General features: G+C 43.7%; 1 protein-coding gene across 3 annotated transcripts in view; it reads left to right on the forward strand.

Moving 5' to 3' along the window:
• The window catches only part of ALG1 (ALG1 chitobiosyldiphosphodolichol beta-mannosyltransferase), a 425,029-nt gene that overhangs the window by 200,425 nt on the left and 206,105 nt on the right, over positions 1-18,499 (forward strand). For all 3 annotated transcript variants that reach the window (XM_069210576.1, XM_069210579.1, XM_069210577.1), the window contains exon 8: positions 1,649-1,687. In XM_069210576.1, coding sequence (XP_069066677.1) covers positions 1,649-1,687 — 39 coding nt within the window. The remainder of the gene's footprint in view (positions 1-1,648; positions 1,688-18,499) is intronic.

Genomic DNA, 18,499 nt, shown 5'->3' on the forward strand with positions numbered 1-18,499 from the left:
ATATATTCGGGCTTTATTCTGGGGTCTTCAAGACTGGGCTTTGAAGGATGGCTATCCAATTCTGAGATTACATTAAGATACGTACATGATGATAAGGGTACATTAAGAACAGTTGATTCTTGGCACTTGCCCAGACACCTTTGTTGAGAAAATGCCTTTCGGGTCTCACAGTTATTGCACCTAAAAAAATGGGACTTAAGTCTCATGGAGCACCTATTGAATGCCCACTGCTCTAACAGAAAAATAAACAAACTACAGGTTTTTAGAAAATGGCCACAATTGTCCCAAACATTTGTAGGTCTTCATGGAAAACTGAGGTGGGGATGGAAATAACCAAGAACTTTCGACTCAATGTATGGTAAAGGGCACCTACCTCCTTAGTATGCTCTCTTCACAAAGAAAAGGCACATAAAATACTTATGAGATGGTACCTGATTTCCCTCCCCCATCCCCTACAATGTGTGTATGATGGCCTATGCTGGTCTTCAGAAGAGTGTTGGAGGGGCTGTGGAGAATGGGGTACACATATTTAGTGGGCCTGCAGGGCTATTGGCTTTTCTTTTTGCAGAGAGGCGCTGACCTCCATTAAATATATCACAAGTTTAGAACAGAAAAATAAACCTATCAGGTTATTGTTTTGTAATAATGGCAGAGACTGTTATTTACACTCTTACCACTCTATCAGGTAAACTATTAATCCACCTGTTATTGGCTACACATCTCAAGATAGCTCACACATGGAAAATGTCTGTCTCTCCTCCAATATCAATAAGGTCGAAGGTATGACCAATGTAGGCAACGGAAGCATTGACTGCTATTATATGATAGAAGAGGAGCAGATATAAGAAAGTCTGCCCCCATTCAGAATATATAATAAGAACGTGAACTTTCATAGAAGAGGGTCGAGGTACACATCATAGGTGCTAAATCGATCAGGAAATTGCCAACCCAGTGCCACCTATGGGTCTTCATCAGAAAATGATTTAGGGCCTGATTTAGATATTGGCGGATGAGTTACCCCGTCACAATGGTGACGGATATCCTTTCTGTGAAATCTAAATCCCATAATCAGGCCATTAGTGTACAGTTTTGATTTTTTCCTGTAAAAATGTATGTGCTGTCTGTAGGTCTTCAAATTATTACACCAGTTAATGGACTGTTTATATGTATATGTTTTTATTTTGTTTATTCATTCTTTAGTAAAACTCAATATGATTGAAACTAGGGTGACCAACATCATGTTTATTGGAATTTAATCTCATACAGGAGAAAGGGGGCGTATTAATGTGCTTGTTTAGTTTAAACACTCACTGCCTTGTTAATCTAATCACCTATATCTTTGATGTCTACCCATTCATGTACAGTGCTCAAAGCACTGGCTGTTTCTTTCAGAATAACTCTGCATGTAAAAATAAGTGTTTTCATGGGTAGGTGAACAATTTGTGGCTGAAAGGAAAGGGGAAGAAACAGGAAGTTTGCTAATGCCAATAGACCTTAAACTTTCTTAATTTAGGTTGGATATATGGAGTGCCACAGTTTGAAAAAAAAATATGTAACGTTCTATAAAACACTTCAAAATTTTACTATGTTGTCTTTTTTGTTTTTCACATAAATATTATCAGTATACTAAATTTATTTTTTTCTCCAGAGGATGAAGATTTTTCTGTTCTTCTAAAAGCCTTGGAAGGTAATTTTTTTTTTTTTAAATGTTAATGTTATCCAAAATAAATAGTCTGTATCTGCTCAATATGTATTTACCTTATGTCTTACATAATGTCCTTATTTTTGTTGATCTGCGTATCTGTTTTTTCCCCACTTTCTTTCCTCGTATAGCTCAGTTCTACATTTTTACAACAAATATCTAACCTTTAAGCTGTATTAGGTTGATTTGCATGTGCAGTTTACCAGTGAGCATGCACCAAATTCCTGTTCCCTACCTAATATGCTCTTATGGCAGTTAAGACGTATGGTGCAAGAGTCGTAGTTTACATTGTTTAGTTGAAACATAGGCAGGATGGCATGAAAGCCTATATTAGCAAATGGGGGGCACTGTTTGATATAAATATTCCTTTTATAGATCTCGCCTACTGGAAAAAACTATTGTCGGCCTACCGTGAACTAACTCTTGGTTTACAGCCTGCTCATTGCTGACCATTGCTTGGCTTTGTCTGTCATTTGTTTGCTTTTCATTTACTGACTTGTGTTGACTTGTTTTCTTGAGTTTTATGTTTCTACTACTTGTGGAAAATTGCCATTTTACCACCCTTTTGATCGGTTGACGTGGGTCTTTCGAATATATGTGTGTGTGTGTGCGTATGTGGGTTGTGTGTGTGTGTGTGTGTATATATATATATATAATAATTGTCAGCAGTAGGTAGTTATAGTTAGGACCTAGTTTCCATTGAATAATCATTTTTTGACTTGCCTAGGTCTTTGGCACCATTTAACAAATCTTCATGAAAAAAAAAAAATGCTCCTTAGAATCTTGATGTGCATGGAAAGTTTTGGGGTGATCCATCAAGCGTGGGCCGAGAAAAACATAGACTCTTTAGACATGCCTGCAGCCAGAACCTCTGGATGGAACTACACTAAATTTGACAGAAAGTTAGCCTTTGGTCTGATCAGGAGTCTTATTTTTTTTATTTGGTGTAAATCTGTTCATTAGTTTACTTCATGTGGTGCCCACCCTCAGAAGGTAGCTGTTTGGTTTTGCTTGATGGGAGTTCACCGCCCTACCAAGCAAAAGCAAACTTAACTCTGCTTTCGGCAAGCATCAGCTCCCCCTTGCTGAAAGTGGAGTTTTCATCATGGGTGCTGGGAAAGAGATTAAAACACTGTTCCTGCAAGCAAGGAACTGGTATTTAAAGCAGCTCCCTGCTTGCTAGAGCAATGCCGACTCCTGCAGGAGACTGGAGACAATGGTGGAAGCGCGGGGACCTAGAGGCTCCCCTGCAGACCCCATTACTATTTGAAGGATGGCCTGCTTGGGGCCAGGGTACCCTTACATACGTGGTATGGCCCTGAGGAATGGGGTCCCCAGGGCCAAAAACTGCCTAGGAAGGTAGGGGGGCACTTGCCTCCCACTCCAGGGTGTGGAACTTTATACAATATCTACTCGTTCATGGGACAGGTTGCTTCATAACTCTACTTGCCCTGTTAAAAAAATTCACTTGTGCCTTTGGTACCATTTAGTGCGGCAATACATTATGCAGCAATTGATTATGCCAGGGCTCTTAATATAGTAGGGTTTGAATACTAGCAGGTCCCTTATTTTGCCACCTTTATGCTCATCTACACACTTGGCCTGGAAGTAGTCGTACCTAATAGTTGAGGTTAGGAATTCCCTTTTGTGTCTGTGCAAATATACCTACTTGCATTTTTTGGGGGGGTTTTCGCCAACTGTTATGTAATGTTTTCCCATACTGAGAAAGGTTGGAAATTTACTCCTGACAAGGGCAGAAATAAAATTTCTTCCAGGGTTGGGGAAAAATGGTGGGAGAGAAAATTAACTTGTAAAAAAAAGCTCAACAGATTTGCACATGAGCAAATCTACACATGCATATTTGCTTGTGCTTGTGCTAAAATGCAGTTCACAAATATTTTCTAGGAGTATGATTTCCTGGCCTACTTAAGTAAATTCTTGTGAATTCATGAAAGCTGTAAATCTGCACTAATGCAAGGACATATACCCTGGGTGCAGTTTGTGACTTTCTTTAAGAATTGGGCCCCTAATTAGGTCTGGCATTAACCAATACCTTTTGCTGTCTCTTTCTCTACCTATAAGCTGGCTTCACTGAGTAATGGCATTCTGCTGTTTCACAAGGAGCATATCCGCACACAGAATAGTATTATTAGTGCTTGGAACGTTGTGCCAATGTGTGTTTTCTGAGAACAATAATCTATTTGTATTTTTGTCGATGTTTGTTAAAATGATGAGGGTCTGACAGCTCCCACAGCTGTAAAGTTATACAGAAACCATGTCGCAACAAGATACACACTGACCAAGCCAAAAGGCTGACCACCGATGTTAGACCTTTTGGCTTTGCCAATGCTTGTTTATTTTCATGTGTTCCATAATCCTGTTGAAACTTGTTACCCTTATTTTCCCTTCTGAATATATTTTCGAAATATTAGTATGCATCAATACATTTTACTAAATGATGCTTCAAAGAAATGATACCTAATATTTCACGGTAGCTTAGCAAAACATTTTCTTTCTAGTTGCATTTTTTGTGAACAATTTATTAAGAAAGCCAAGAATCATTAATCTTGTTCACAAAATTCTGCATATATTTGCATCTAATTAAAGGGCATTATGGGAGCATTATAGGTAGCCGCATATTAAATTTTGCAAACGTGTGCACATTTTTATACTGGAACCACTGTCAGTAGTGCAGTCCGAGGCTTACAACATTTCTCTTAGAATGCTCACCTTAATAATAAATGATTTGCATTGATGAACCATAAATACAAGTTCGATCAGCATTAACATATGGACACAAATAGTACCTTAACTTAACCCCTTAGCTGCTGGGCCTTCCTGCTACCCCTGGCCCCCCAAAGTGCTGAGCCCTTTTTTGGCTATTTGGGGTAGTTCACTCTTAGGCCTGCATAACTTTTTGTCCACATAAGCTATCCACCCCAAATTTGCGTCCTTTTTTTCCAACATTCTAAGGATTGTAAAGGTACCCAGAGTTTGTGGGCTCCCCTGGAGCAGACCAAGAAATTAGCCAAAATAGAGCTAACATTTTGTTTTTGTTCAGAAAAATGGGAAGAAAGGGCTGCAGAAGAAAGCATGTGTTTTTTCCCCTGAAAATGGCATCAACAAAGGGTTTGGGTGCTACAATCACCATCTTCCCAGATTTCAGGAACAGGCAGGCTTGAATCAGAAAACCGAATTTTTCAACACAATTTTGGCATTTTACTGGGACATACCCCATTTTTACTATTTTTTGTGCTTTTAGCCTCCTTCCAGTTAGTGACAGAAATGGGTGTGAAACCAATGCTGGATCCAGGACAGCTAAACATTTCTGAAAAGTAGACAGAATTCTGAATTCAGTAAGGGGTCATTTGTATAAGTCCTACAAGGTTTTCCTGCAGAAAATAACAGCTGAAATTAAAAAAAAAATGAAATTGAGGTGAAAAAAACAGATATTTTCCTCCACGTTTTACTCTGTAATTTTTTCATGCAATGTCATATTTTCAAAAGTAATATACTGTTAAGTCTGCTTGACTCTTCTGGTTGCGCGGCTATATAGGGCTTATAGGTTCATCAAAAACCCTAGGTACCCAGAGCCAATAAATGAGCTGCACCATGCAATGGCTTTTCATTCTATACCGGGTGTACAGCAATGTATTTGGTGAAACATAAAGAGTGAAAAATAGATATCAAGGAAACCTTTGTATTTCCAAAATGGGCACAGGATAAGGTGTTGAGAAGCAGTGATTATTTGCACATCTCTGAACTCTGGGGTGCCCATACTAGCATGTGAATTACAGGCAATTTCTCAAAAAGACTTATTTTTTACACACTGTCTTACATTTAGAAGGAAAAAATGTAGAGAAAGACAAGGGGTAATAACACTTGTTCTGTTATTCTGTGTTCCCTCAAGTATTCCGATCAAAATTGTACCTTACTTGTGTGGGTAGGCCTAGTACCTGCGACAGGAATGACACAAAAACGCAACATGGACACATTACCAAAAACGAGTCAGTTTTCAGAGGAAAAATGTAAAGTGCCTAGCTTTGGGTTTTGGCCTCTAGCTTAGCCTGCACATAGGGAAACCAAGCAAACCTATACATTATAGAAAACTAGACAACTAGGGAAATCAGGAATGGGGTGACTTGTGGGGCTCTCACCAGGTTCTGTCGCCCAGAATCCTTCGCAAACCTTCAACTTTGTCTAAAAAATACATTTTCCTCACATTTCAGCGACGCAAAGTTCTAGAATCTGAGGGAAGCCACAAACTTCCTTCCACCCAGCATTCCCCAAAGTCTCCCGATTAAAATGGTACCTCACTAGTGTGGGTAGGCCTAGTGCCTGTGCCAGGAAAGGCCCCAAAACACAACATGGACACATCACATTTTCCCCAATAAAAATGGATGTGTTCTTTTCAAAGTGCCTAGCTGTAGATTTTGGCCTCTAGCTCAGCCGGCACCTAGAAAAACCTAGGAAAACTATGCATGTTTGAAAACTAGACACCTAGGAAAATCCAGAATGGGGTGACTTGTGGGGCTCTCACCAGGTTCTGTCACCCAGAATCCTTTGCAAACCTCAACATTTGTCTAAAAAACTAATTTTCCTCACAAGTAAGCGATGCAAAGTTCTGGAATCTAAGGGAAACCACAAACTTCCTTCCACCCAGCATTCCCCTAAGTCTCCCGATAAAATTGTACCTCACTTGTGAGTTAGACCAAGTGCCTGCAACAGGGAATGGCTCAAAAGGTACTGTGGCGATAGATAACTGAGGTGAGTGTACCAATTAGTCCTGGGATCTGGACCCATTTAGGGAAACCTACTAAACCCAGACATTTCTTTAATAAAAAAATAAAAAAACAACATTCAGGGGAGAACACGCAGCTGTTTTGTGTAGATTCCCCAAAGTTTTTCTTTTACCCAGAAAACCCTGCAAAGCTGAAACGTTGAATAAAAGCAGTATTTTTCCTTTTACTTCTGTGAAGTAAACTACAGGAATATGCATGAATTCACAAACCTCTTTCCACTTGATGTTCCCCAATGTGTCCTGATAAAAACGCTACCCCACTAGTGTGCCTGCGTCTAGTGCCCGTGACAGGAATGGATCACACAAGGGTCAATGTTAGTTCTTGCATGAGGGCTACTGTTGACACAGGAGTGATCCATTCCTGGCACGGGTACAGGCACACAAGTGGGGTTGTGTTTTTATCAGGATAAGTGGGGAAACACCGGGTGGTATTAATTTTGTCGATCTCTGCACATTCCTGTAGTTTAAGTGACAGAAAATCAAGGAAAAATAGTGTTTTTAATCAACGTTTCACATTTGCAGGGTATTCTGGGTAAGAAGACTTTGTGTAATCCACACATGCCACAACTCCGTAGACTGCCCCGGGTGTCTAGTTTTCAGAAATGTCTGGGTTTGGTAGGTTTCCCTATATGGCCTCCAAGGCTAGGACAAAAAGTATACAGATGACCTTCTTAAAAAACAAAACAAAAAAAAAACAGGCTCTTTTGTAATAGGTAATTGATGATGTCTCCACAATACATTTTGGGCTCTTCCCTGCCGTGGTCACTTGCCCACCCACACAAGTTAGGCTACGTTTTACTCTGGGGACTTGGGGAAACGTTAGGTGGTAGGAATTTTGTTGCCTGCAGATTTCAGGACCTTCTCTCATGGAAATGCAAGGAAAATGTGTTTTTTAAGCAAAGTTTGTAATTTCAAGGCGATTCAGGGTGAAGGGAAGCGGATGAGAGCCACGCAAGTCCTGCACCGTTGGACTCCCCTGGTACTAGTATGTTAGTTAATCCACCACTCACACTGGTTGGTTTTAGCACCTCCAGAAATTATGGTTTCAAAGCATGAATACTATCAAAGTATCTGAATATTGAAACCAAGCCTTCTGAAGGTGAGCCATAAAGCGACTTCACAGCACCTACCGCCTTATGATCCGTTCACACGCTGTTCACACACAACACTCAACAATTTCTTACGCCGGCCAACGGCCCAATGTAACTAATCATTGCACTTGCATCAATTTACAACCGCCAGACAAGGGCCCATCACATTCATACGCCACATGATAGAATACATTTGACTACATTTTACCACCTGTCAAGTAACCGCCTCCTTCTGCCTGAACATTACGTAAGGCATGTATAAGGAACCTTAACTAATGGCTCCCATGATAGCCAAATGAGGCTCAGGAAGACATGTTTTTCATGCACCTTTAGCGCACTCACTGTGCTAAATCCAACTCCTTCCATTTGTGGATGCAAGTTAGGGGGGTTTCGCGTATGCCTTGTGAGGCCTATGCCTCGAACTGAGTGAGCATATCTATCTTTGAAACTAAGGCAGACATTCTGGGGAGTTTTCACAAAGTTCCCTAAAGAGAATGTCATAAACTATGAAGAAGGGTAGTATTTAACACACCAGGTAGTCCGTGAGAACGCAGCCTAGCCCCAAGCCACCATTATATGCAGTGTTGTGACTGTAATGCACTTTACATATGTTCAGTTTGCTGTATAGGTTCTGACAGAGTATGGACAAGGCAAGCAGGTCAAACACTGACCCATACGTGTTGGTGTCCTTCAGTGCTAGCGTGGTGCCAATGGGTTTGAATCCATAGGTGTAGATGATGTGCATCTGTACTACCTTTACTATCTGCCTTTTACCTGTGCAGTATCCCTGTGAAAGCACATGTACCATAAGCTTTTCTTGCCCGTTCATGTCTCTGTCCTCATTAGAGTCCTGACTAATCCTGTATAATTGCCAACTGAACCTATACTAACAAAGTGACATATGTTCTGTCCACTAGTATGTGCAGTGGGGGACTATAATGCACGTTAATCGAACAGAACACCTACCATGTTCTGCTGGCGGATAAAGGTGTCGAGCAGGCCATAAATCAGGAAATGAAATTATGTGGCTGCTTGCTTAATGAAGTGGCGGCCCATGGACTTCTGGTATACATGCACAGCCACCATAAAGGTTTATCCAGCGGCAGCTGCACCTCAGTCCATTTCCCAGATCTTTGCTTTAGTATGATACAACTTAAAGCAAGTAAGGAAACGGAGGCCTGGCTGAGATGGGCACTGGGGACAGTAGTAACGACTCCCCCCCCCCCCCCCCCCCCCCCTTTCCATGCTTCAACCATACTTCACAACGACGACATGGACGATCCTCTTTGGGTGTTTTAGGAATTAGATCAGAAAAGTGTTGCTCCTGCAGCCTTGTCACATTCTCCTCCAGAACACATGAAGTGGAGGCTGCTGCTTCTGTAGCAGCAGTGAGGCTTTTAATTACAGACAAATGGAAGTCAAGGAAAGACATGAGTCTTCCTGTGGTTGCCTGACAATAAACAACATACGCATTGTATGTTGCCATCTGGATTGGGTGGGTAAACATTTTCTTGTACCAAGTGCGAGTTATACAACACGCATTGTATGGTTAAATAACCTGGTCGTTCTTGTCCACTCCACCCATGTACTTATTGTAATCAAATATACACGTGGACTTGTCATCTTCGGCCATCTGACCCCCAAACCGTGATGGGGGAAGTGCTCTCATCATGAATTATAGTTAACACATATACATCACGCCTATCCGAGAACTTAACTGCAAACAGTTTGTTGGAACGCAACGCAGTACTCTGGGATTTCTGGACCTGCTACAGGCTACACTGTCACTCTAAAACACTAGCCTATGTAGAAGGCAGATCTGTTGTCAGCAAAATTGCTGGTGGGTGTGTGTGAGTGTGTGTGATGTGTGTGTGATGTGTGTGTGATGTGTGCAACAATAAATGTCAGTCACCTTACCTTCGCTTCTTCCTTCAATTAGCAGGTTCTCTAAAGGCACTAGAAAAAACAAAAAAGACACACTATTACTTTACCATGCCACATACCCATCATCACAGCCATTAGCGCTAGCAGCGCCCAGGGCAGCAATCATATTTGGCTCTCCCATCCCATGAACTCCTTGTATTCCCTCACTACCACCCAGCAAAAGTGCCCTTTGTCTCTCCATAGCCCCCTCGCACATACATTTTATTTGTTTTAAAGCACAGGTAATGGCTGAATTTACTAATCCACTCAACTTCTCAGCTGGCAAATAAACCTTCTGCGCTACTTTATGGCGTTAAAACTGCCACTAGACAAAAGTCCAGTATCTTTATCTAGCAGGAACATAATCACAAGAGTTATCTAAAGTTGGCCGCAGAACCATACCAAACTAGAAAACTAGAAATTTAGCATCTTTACTTATACTTCTAGTTATACTTATCTGAAGGAACTATAACTTGTGCCAGAAAGTAACTTGAGGCTATGAGTTATAGTTTCATAACATAAGTATAAGTGTAACTATAACTGCTTAATTTCTATGGTTTTTTGTGGCTAAAATGTCATCCTAACTATAACGCCCCTGTAAACGTTTTTTTTTTTTCAGTGAATATATATCACTGAAAAAAACAAAGGTTACTGGGACTTAATAGTGAGGTCCTGAATTTACACGCACAAAACCATAGAATTTCAGCTGTTATAGTTTGTTATTTCAAATAACTATAACTTGTGCCCTAAGGTAACTATAACTTGTGCCCCTGCCATGCACAGTTTATTCATCAATAATTTTATTGCAAATGGTGCAGTTATATCAATGATGCAACGGAAGATGTCATCAGTGATGTAATATATGGGGTAATTAGCTGTGCATGGCAATGACGCAAGTTATACTTGCCTTAGGGCACGAGTTATAGTTACTTGAAATAACTCTAACTAAACATCTTACGGCCAGGGCCTGCAGCTAGCCCTCCGTAGGCATATAACCCGGTGCCACGGATGACCTTTGGCAAGGGCTTGGCCGCAGGCCATGGCACCACACTCAGCCTTTGGTCGTGCGCGGTGGGGGCTTGGCTGTAGGGCCTGGCCCCACGCATGGCATTTGGCCTTGTGTGCTTGTGTGGCCGTGGCTTTTCTGAAGGCCCTGGGCTATGGCCAGGACCTGCAGCCAACTGTCCGTAGGCATTTAACCCTGCACCGTGGAGAACTTTTGGCTGTGCGCTGCAGGGATGAGCAGGAGGGTCTGGCCCTGCAGCCAGGCCCTTTGGCCAACCCCCAATAAGCATCCAATCCCACGCTGTGCACGCCATGGATTAGCCGCTGGTTTTAGCTTGTGGCCAGGCTCTTTGGCCCCCTAGGCACCTTAGGGCGGTGTTGACGTTGAATTTATGTGAAATGAGCATCTGTGCCAGAATGCATCCTGACCTGCTTATTTATCCAAGAAGAGGGCACAGTTGGGCACAAAATGTCTACCCAACTGGAGTACTTTCTACTGGCTAATTAGTAAGTGCTACCATGTTGGGCAAATGTATAGAGCATAATCCACACTACAGCTGCATAAAGGTCCCTGAGTTAATGTTTCCAGTGACTGTGTGTGTCTCTAATTTTATCAATGTGATTGTTCCTCGAGTGTCTTCATACATAAAACTGCAATTACAGGAATCCTTCTGTAGGAAGGAGGACATAACTCTACCAAACAAGTGTAATTCCTCTTAAGAGTATAGTAAGTGCTTCTTTGATTGGTGGAGTTGTGCTCATATTCCTCTGCATCATGCATGCGTCTCCAAAATCGGCAGGATGTGTTCCAGGAGCTCTTTAGAAAGCTGTCCATCATCCTGTAAAAAAGTGGGAAGACATTGCATGCCACTAAGGTATCTGTTGCCGGGCCACACAGGCGGGGCTTCTAGTTCATTTTACATACTTGTAGTTTTTAACATCGATCTCTGGTGTCAGCTGTTGGTTACAGGAAAGAGGCCCCTTGTTACAGTCCCTGTGTAAGATATATTGTGCTCGAAAGAGCAATCATGCAAATTCCCCAATGTTACTTCACATAAGGACCACAGGGGACGCCTCAAGGCCCCTGCGGTCCCTGCCAGCTCTCTGCCTCCTGTGGGAGCCGGCATTGCTACTGGACGCAGGGAGCAGCAAAAAATGCTTCTCCCTGTGTGCGGGAGAAATTGCTTCATCTTTTTTCCTGCCTGCTTGATAGTAGCCAAGAAAACAGATGAAAAGTCTGCTCCCAGCGAGCGGGAGCAGTTTTACTGTTCTCACCTGCTGGTATCGACTTAAATTTTGCTCTAACTTGATGGGAGCTGTCAAAGTTCCCACCAACCGAAAGCAAACTACTATCTCTCGAGGGTGGGCACTTCAGGAGATAGGGAGCTGGCCCTGGGAGGTTGTGGTCCCCAAAGCCATTAGTAGCTCCCAGAGAGGGTTGTTTGCTCCCCTTCTTTTGTTTGCAGAGGGCCAGCCCTGGGTAGGTGGTGGTCCCCTGGGCCGTAAAAGACCTCGGAGGGGGGCCGCATGGCACCCCTTCCCCTTTGACATCTTCTACGGAGGGGGCGGTCCCTGGGGCAAATGCCCTGTAAAGAGGTGGTGTCTGCGCTGCCCCCCTCTAATATGTATGCCTTGCTCCTGGGAGGTAGTGGTCCCTGGGGATATAAAGGCCTATAGAGGGGGCTGCGTAGGCACCATCCTTTTATTTTAGTATCTAAAAGTCTCAAGGAGGTGTCGGTCCCCAGAAAACAAAGTACCTTTAGGGAAGACGGCTGCATGTGCCTGGGACCTGGTACACCTGGGGGCTGAGACTGGCACGGAACCCTCGCTGTTTTTTTTCTTTTTAATTCTTTTAATTTTTTGCCAGATTCACCTCAGTTTTGTGTGAAAAAAGAAAAGTGCCTTTTTGCCCTGGTTGGCCCCCTGAATGAGGGATGGGGGGTCAAGGTATTCCTATCCTGCTCCCTTTTCTTTTTTCTTTATACTTTTTATTTTACCTTTTTTTTTTGGGACTTGGCCAGTACTAGTCCAAAAATAGCTGCCAGAAATATTATGTGAACAATAATGATAAATATTTTAGAACTTCACTCGAGTCAGAGCGAACACCTCAATCAATCCTTGACACCCACATTATGTGGCCTCGGGCACCAAAACTGCTACAAATGGGTAGACACTTTCAGTGCAACTGACTTTTGGTATCTCAGAATGTGCGAGGAGGGAAAAAAAACATTATTGCCTGCCCAACATCTTTGGTTAGCTGTTAAGAAAATGCTTGCAAACACACAATAAAACTCCTTTACTCAAAACATGCTTACAAGAGTATAAACGCTCAGTGTTTCGATCTTGTTTACTATACTGTTAAAAAAATATATTTCAGAAATACTGTTATTGCTGAACCATGTGAGCAAAAAATCATCAGAAGTGGGTCTGAAGAGTTCAGAAAAAATATCAACTGCCCATCTTACTCGTTTGTTGGACTTGCATGGGTCCATGGTGGAAGAGTTAAAGCGAGTTTGGATTTCCGAGTTTCCAGAGTAGGCATATATGTGGCATGCCACAGCACGGTCCTGCCACTACCTAGGGCATGCAGGTGATCACATGGCCGACACAGACTGTAACACTCACAACAGTGACTCTAATCTCCTCTCCACACATCACGCTGAACTGCAGAGTATCAAGTCAAACTGCCTCGAAGAGCCTATAGAAAGACCACTATTACGAAAGCCAGACTATTGAGTTCAGGAAACCGAAAGCTGATGCTCTGCGCACTCGCGATCAGGGCTGCAAAACTAACTAGAGGACGTGTGGTAATGCATATGCGCTGCAGAGGCTGCCGAAATCTCAAGGAGAGGGAGGGCGGGTGGGGGTGTGGATGGGACGGGTGAAATTTTCCCCCAAAATATATTTTTTTAAAGTGAGCACGATAGCGCTTTGTAAAACCCAGCGAGATCGCGCTGTGTAGGAAATACAAGCATTTGCAATGCAACGGGTCTCGCATTTGCTCGAGATAGAGCTATTAGCGTTATAAACTCCTAACCGGACTTTTCTTGCCACACAAATTACAAGAAAAAAACCACAGCTCAATCACGCTATGTAAAATGCAGTGCGATCACGCTGAAATTGAAAACGGAAAAACTGAGTGCAATTGTGCTATGTAAACCCCTGCGCGATCGCACTGCATAGAAAATAAAAAGATAAAGTAGTCTGGAAACCATGCTGAAAACATCGAGCCTCGAATGGTTTCAGTAGTTTACCGGTGCTGTGTAGGTGGGCTAAACACCGGAAAAGGCATGACATATGCATGCCTGTCACAGATGAAAGCAAGTGGATTTTAAAAGGCAAGCCCACAAACCAATGAAACAGACTGACGTGACATGGGCGTGGTTAGAAGCCCAAAGAGAGATTACAGCATGGGATGGAGCGCTTTGCGCTCGCCCATAAAAAGGGCTTTTTCTGGACCAAGAGCTACCTTTCAACCAAATTTGGTGTAATTCCATCCAGTGGTTCAGGCTGTAGTCGTGTTCAAAATCTCTAGGGGAAATTGCATGGGGGGAAAAAGCGCTTTGGCACCCCCCCCTTTTTCTCTGCCCCCGCTTGACCAATTACTCCAAAACTTTCAAGACTGCAACTGAAGTGAGTGGCAAACTAGTTGTGGCCAGGTAACAACTTGTTTTCCTGAGTCTTATGTTTCTTCTTCTGGTACATTTGAGAGTATTCAAGTTTTTTTGGAGTTAAGTTTGAGTGGTTTATTTTTTTCGCTAAAGTTGTACAACAATTAAACATTTTCAGGTTCTGGCGGTCATGAGTTTAGAAAGTTGTTTCTTTATTAAAATTGTTTTTGTTGTTTTTCACAATGTAAAAGACTCAACAGATAAGAAGATACTTGTTTAAGTGGAGGAAAGTCTACCACAAGCTATATATTCACAGCCTGCTTACAATGACAAGTACAGTATAAGGCACAATAGCACCTAAAACAGTTTGAAACGTTCAGTTCCCTGATGATGGGGGTAGCTTGTCCAGGGGCACATTAGCACTCTAGCCAACTCCCTCCATTGGTTATTTTACTTAATTGCTTTGGTGTCTGTTTTAATCGTGGGCCAATCTTCTGGAAGCAACTGTTCTGACACCTTTTTAGAGAGTACGAGTCGTTTCCATCCCTTCCAACGAATATGTGACAGAACAACTAGGTCCTAAACAACTATAGTCTAAACCACTACTGCTAAACAACTAAAAAGTCTCTACAACTAAGTACTGAACAACTACTGTCTGAACAACTACTGTGTCTGAATAACAATTGCCTGAACAACTAATATATATATATATATTCTAAACAACTAATAAACCATAAAAACCAAAAGGAAAACCTTACCTTAAAATTAGTTGTTCAGGCAATTGTTATTCAGACACAGTAGTTGTTCAGACAGTAGTTGTTCAGTACTTAGTTGTAGAGACTTTTTAGTTGTTTAGCAGTAGTGGTTCAGGCAAGTAGTGGTTTAGACCTAGTTGTTCAGGATGTTTCCCCTTCCAACACCCTTATTGAGAGCATGGATCATTTTCCTTCAATAGTAATGGGATCACACCTGGTGGATCCACTTACGCTAAAAGGAACTATACCCTTTCAAAGTAAAGGAGACTGGCAGGTAATTCAACTCCTATATAGGAGCAATGCTCTTTTATGCAGGGAGTATTAGAAGTCACACAAACCTGTCACATCCATAACGATTAGTCTATAAAGTGTCTTAATGATGTCAGCCTTCTAACTTTTATGTCTTTATTGAGCCTTAAGGATTCCAAGCCATGTATGGTTTCTCTGCATACCTATTAAAGTGACCTGGATAGGTCAGAGGTTCTAGTCCATGATAACGTCAGGGTTTTTCACATCAGGTCAGCGTTTGGACTTTTATCCTGCAGTTTCTCTCCTCAGCAACCTATCCCTATGTTTAACACCTTCCCTGCATTGTTACGTTATATACCTTTATGTCCAATGGGGTGAGGAGGAGGCATCTGTGCACTTCTCCAGTTTGGCTACAGAAATATGCAGACAGACCGAGCTCACTTTATAAAGAATTCTAGGTCTGGAAGGAAACTCGGATAAGGACCAACTGCTGTGTCTCTCTGCTGTAAACGCTTTACTAAAATGCAAGGATAATGTAGACCGATTTAGAGGCTTTTGCTTTTTCTCTAGGTTATTACAAATATCTTGAAAGACCTAGGGCCTGATGTAGATCTTGATGGTATTACTGCTGATCCGCCGCTGCGGCGGACCCAAGATCTGCCAAGTTGATGGTGTTCCAACCGATGTATTTAGATGTATTTCAGCTGAGCCGCCAACTGCCACAATGGAGTGCTCTTCCTAACTGTCAGGCTGGCGGGTTTCCGCCTACCATATTTAGATGCTACAGTTCTACATGCAGTGTACTAGCGGTGGATTTCTGACGGAGGGAGGCCGTCGCGGGACCCAATGGACATTGTACAATGGCAGTGGCTATGGAATAGAGGTAAGTGTCACACATACACTGTACCTTGGTCATATGTGTCTACTGTAGGAAGGTAGCCTCTTTCTAGCCTTGTTACCCCCACTTTTGGCCTCTTGGTGAGTATATGTCAGAGTGTTTTCACTGTCTCACTGGGATCCTGCTAGCCAGGGACCAGTGCTCATAGTGAAAACCCTATGTTGTCAGTATGTTTGATATGTGTCACTGGGATCCTGCTAGCCAGGACCCCAGTGCTCATAAGTTTGTGGCCTGTATCTGTTCCCTGTGTGGTGCCTAACTGTATCACTGAGGCTCTGCTAACCAGAACCTCAGTGTTTATGCTCTCTGCTTTTAAAATTGTCACTGCAGGCTAGTGACTAATTTTACCAATTCTCATTGGCACACTGGAACACCCATATAATTCCCTTGTATATGGTACCTAGGTACCCAGGGAATTGGGGTTCCAGGAGATCCCTATGGGCTGCAGCATTTCTTTTGCCACCCATAGGGAGCTCTGACAATTCTTACACAGAACTGCCACAGCAGCCTGAGTGAAATAACGTCCACGTTATTTCACAGCCATTTTTTTCACTGCACATAAGTAACTTATAAGTCACCTATATGTCTAACCTTCACTTGGTGAAGGTTAGATGCCAAGTTACTTAGTGTGTGGGCACCCTGGCACTAGCCAAGGTGCCCCCACATCGTTCAGGGCAAATTCCCCAAACTTTGTGAGTGCGGGGACACCATTACACGTGTGCACTACACATAGGTCACTACCTATGTGTAGCGTCACAGTGATAACTCCGAACATGGCCATGTAACATGTCTAAGATCATGGAATTCCATGATCCCCCCGGGTCTCTAGCACAGAACCTGGGTACTGCCAAACTCCCTTTCCGGGGTTTCCACGGCAGCTGCTGCTGCTGCCAACCCCTCAGACAGGTTTCTGCCCTCCTAGGGTCTCGGCAGCCCAGTCCCAGGAAGGCAGAACAAAGGATTTCCTGTGAGAGAGGGTGTTACACCCTCTCCCTTTGGAAATAGGTGTGAAGGGCTGGGGAGGAGTAGTCTCCCCCAGCCTCTGGAAATGCTTTGATGGGCACAGATGGTGCCCATCTCTGCATAAACTAGTCTACACCGGTTCAGGGATCCCCCAGCCCTGCTCTGGCACGAAACTGGACAAAGGAAAGGGGATGACCACTCCCCTGACCAGTACCTCCCAGGGGAGGTGCCCAGAGCTCCTCCAGTGCGTCCCAGACCTCTGCCATCTTGGATTCAGAGGTGTTGGGGCACAATGGACTGCTCTGAGTGGCCAGTGCCAGCAGGTGATGTCAGAGACCCCTCCTGATAGGTGATTACCTCTTTCAGTAGCCAACCCTCCTTTCTCAGTAGCCAAACCTCCTTTTCTGGCTATTTAGGGTCTCTCCTCTGGGCTATTCCTCAGATAACGAATGCAAGAGCTCACCAGAGTTCCTCTGCACTTCCCTCTTCGACTTCTGCCAAGGATCGACTGCTGACTGCTCCAGGACGCCTGCAAAACTGCAACAAAGTAGCAAGACGACTACCAGCAACATTGTAGCGCCTCATCCTGCCGGCTTTCTCGACTGTTTCCTGGTGGTGCATGCTCTGAGGGCTGCCTGCCTTCACCCTGCACTGGAAGCCAAGAAGAAATCTCCTGTGGGTCGATGGCACCAAACTTCTGCATCACCAGTCCTCTGGGTCCCCTCTCATCCTGACGAGCATGGTCCATGGAACACAGGAGCTGGGTCCAAGTGTCTCCCACAGTCCAGTGGCCCTTCTGTCCAAATTTGGTGGAGGTAAGTCCTTGCCTCCCCACGCCAGACAGCAAAACTGTGTACTGCGTGATTTGCAGCTGCTCCGGCTTCTGTGCACTTCTCCAAGGATTCCTTTGTGCACAGCCTAGCGTGGGTCCCCAGCACTCCGTCCTGCAGAGCTCAACTCGCTGAGTTTGACTCCGACGTCGTGGGACCCTCCTTTTGTGACTCTGAGTTCACAGATCTTCTAAGTGCCCGTTCCGGTACTTCTGCGGGTGCGGCCTGCTTCTGCGGGGGCTCTTTGAGTTGCTGAGCACCCCCATGTCTCCTCCTCCAAGGGGCGACATCCTGGTCCTTCCTGGTCCCCAGCAGCACCCACAATCCTCAACCACAACCCTTGCAGCTAGAAGGGCTTGTTTGTGGTATTTCTGCCTGGAAACTTCTGCAACATCCAGCACGCTGTGGGACATCTTCCGTCCAAAGGAGAAGTTCCTAGCCCTTTTCGTTGTTGCAGTATCTTTGGCTTCTTCCACCCGGAGGCAGCCTTTTTGCACCTTCATCCGGGGTTTAGTGGGCACCTGCCCCCCCCGGACACTTTCATGAGTCTTAGACTGTGTCCCCTTCCTTTACAGGTCCTCAGGTCCAGGAATCCGTCTTCAGTGTTTTGCTGGTGCTTGTAGTTCTTGCAGAATCCCCTATCACGACTATTGTGTCTTTCTGGGGTAGTA

This window comes from Pleurodeles waltl, chromosome 10 (genome assembly GCF_031143425.1).
Source record: "Pleurodeles waltl isolate 20211129_DDA chromosome 10, aPleWal1.hap1.20221129, whole genome shotgun sequence".
Lineage (NCBI taxonomy): Eukaryota > Metazoa > Chordata > Amphibia > Caudata > Salamandridae > Pleurodeles > Pleurodeles waltl.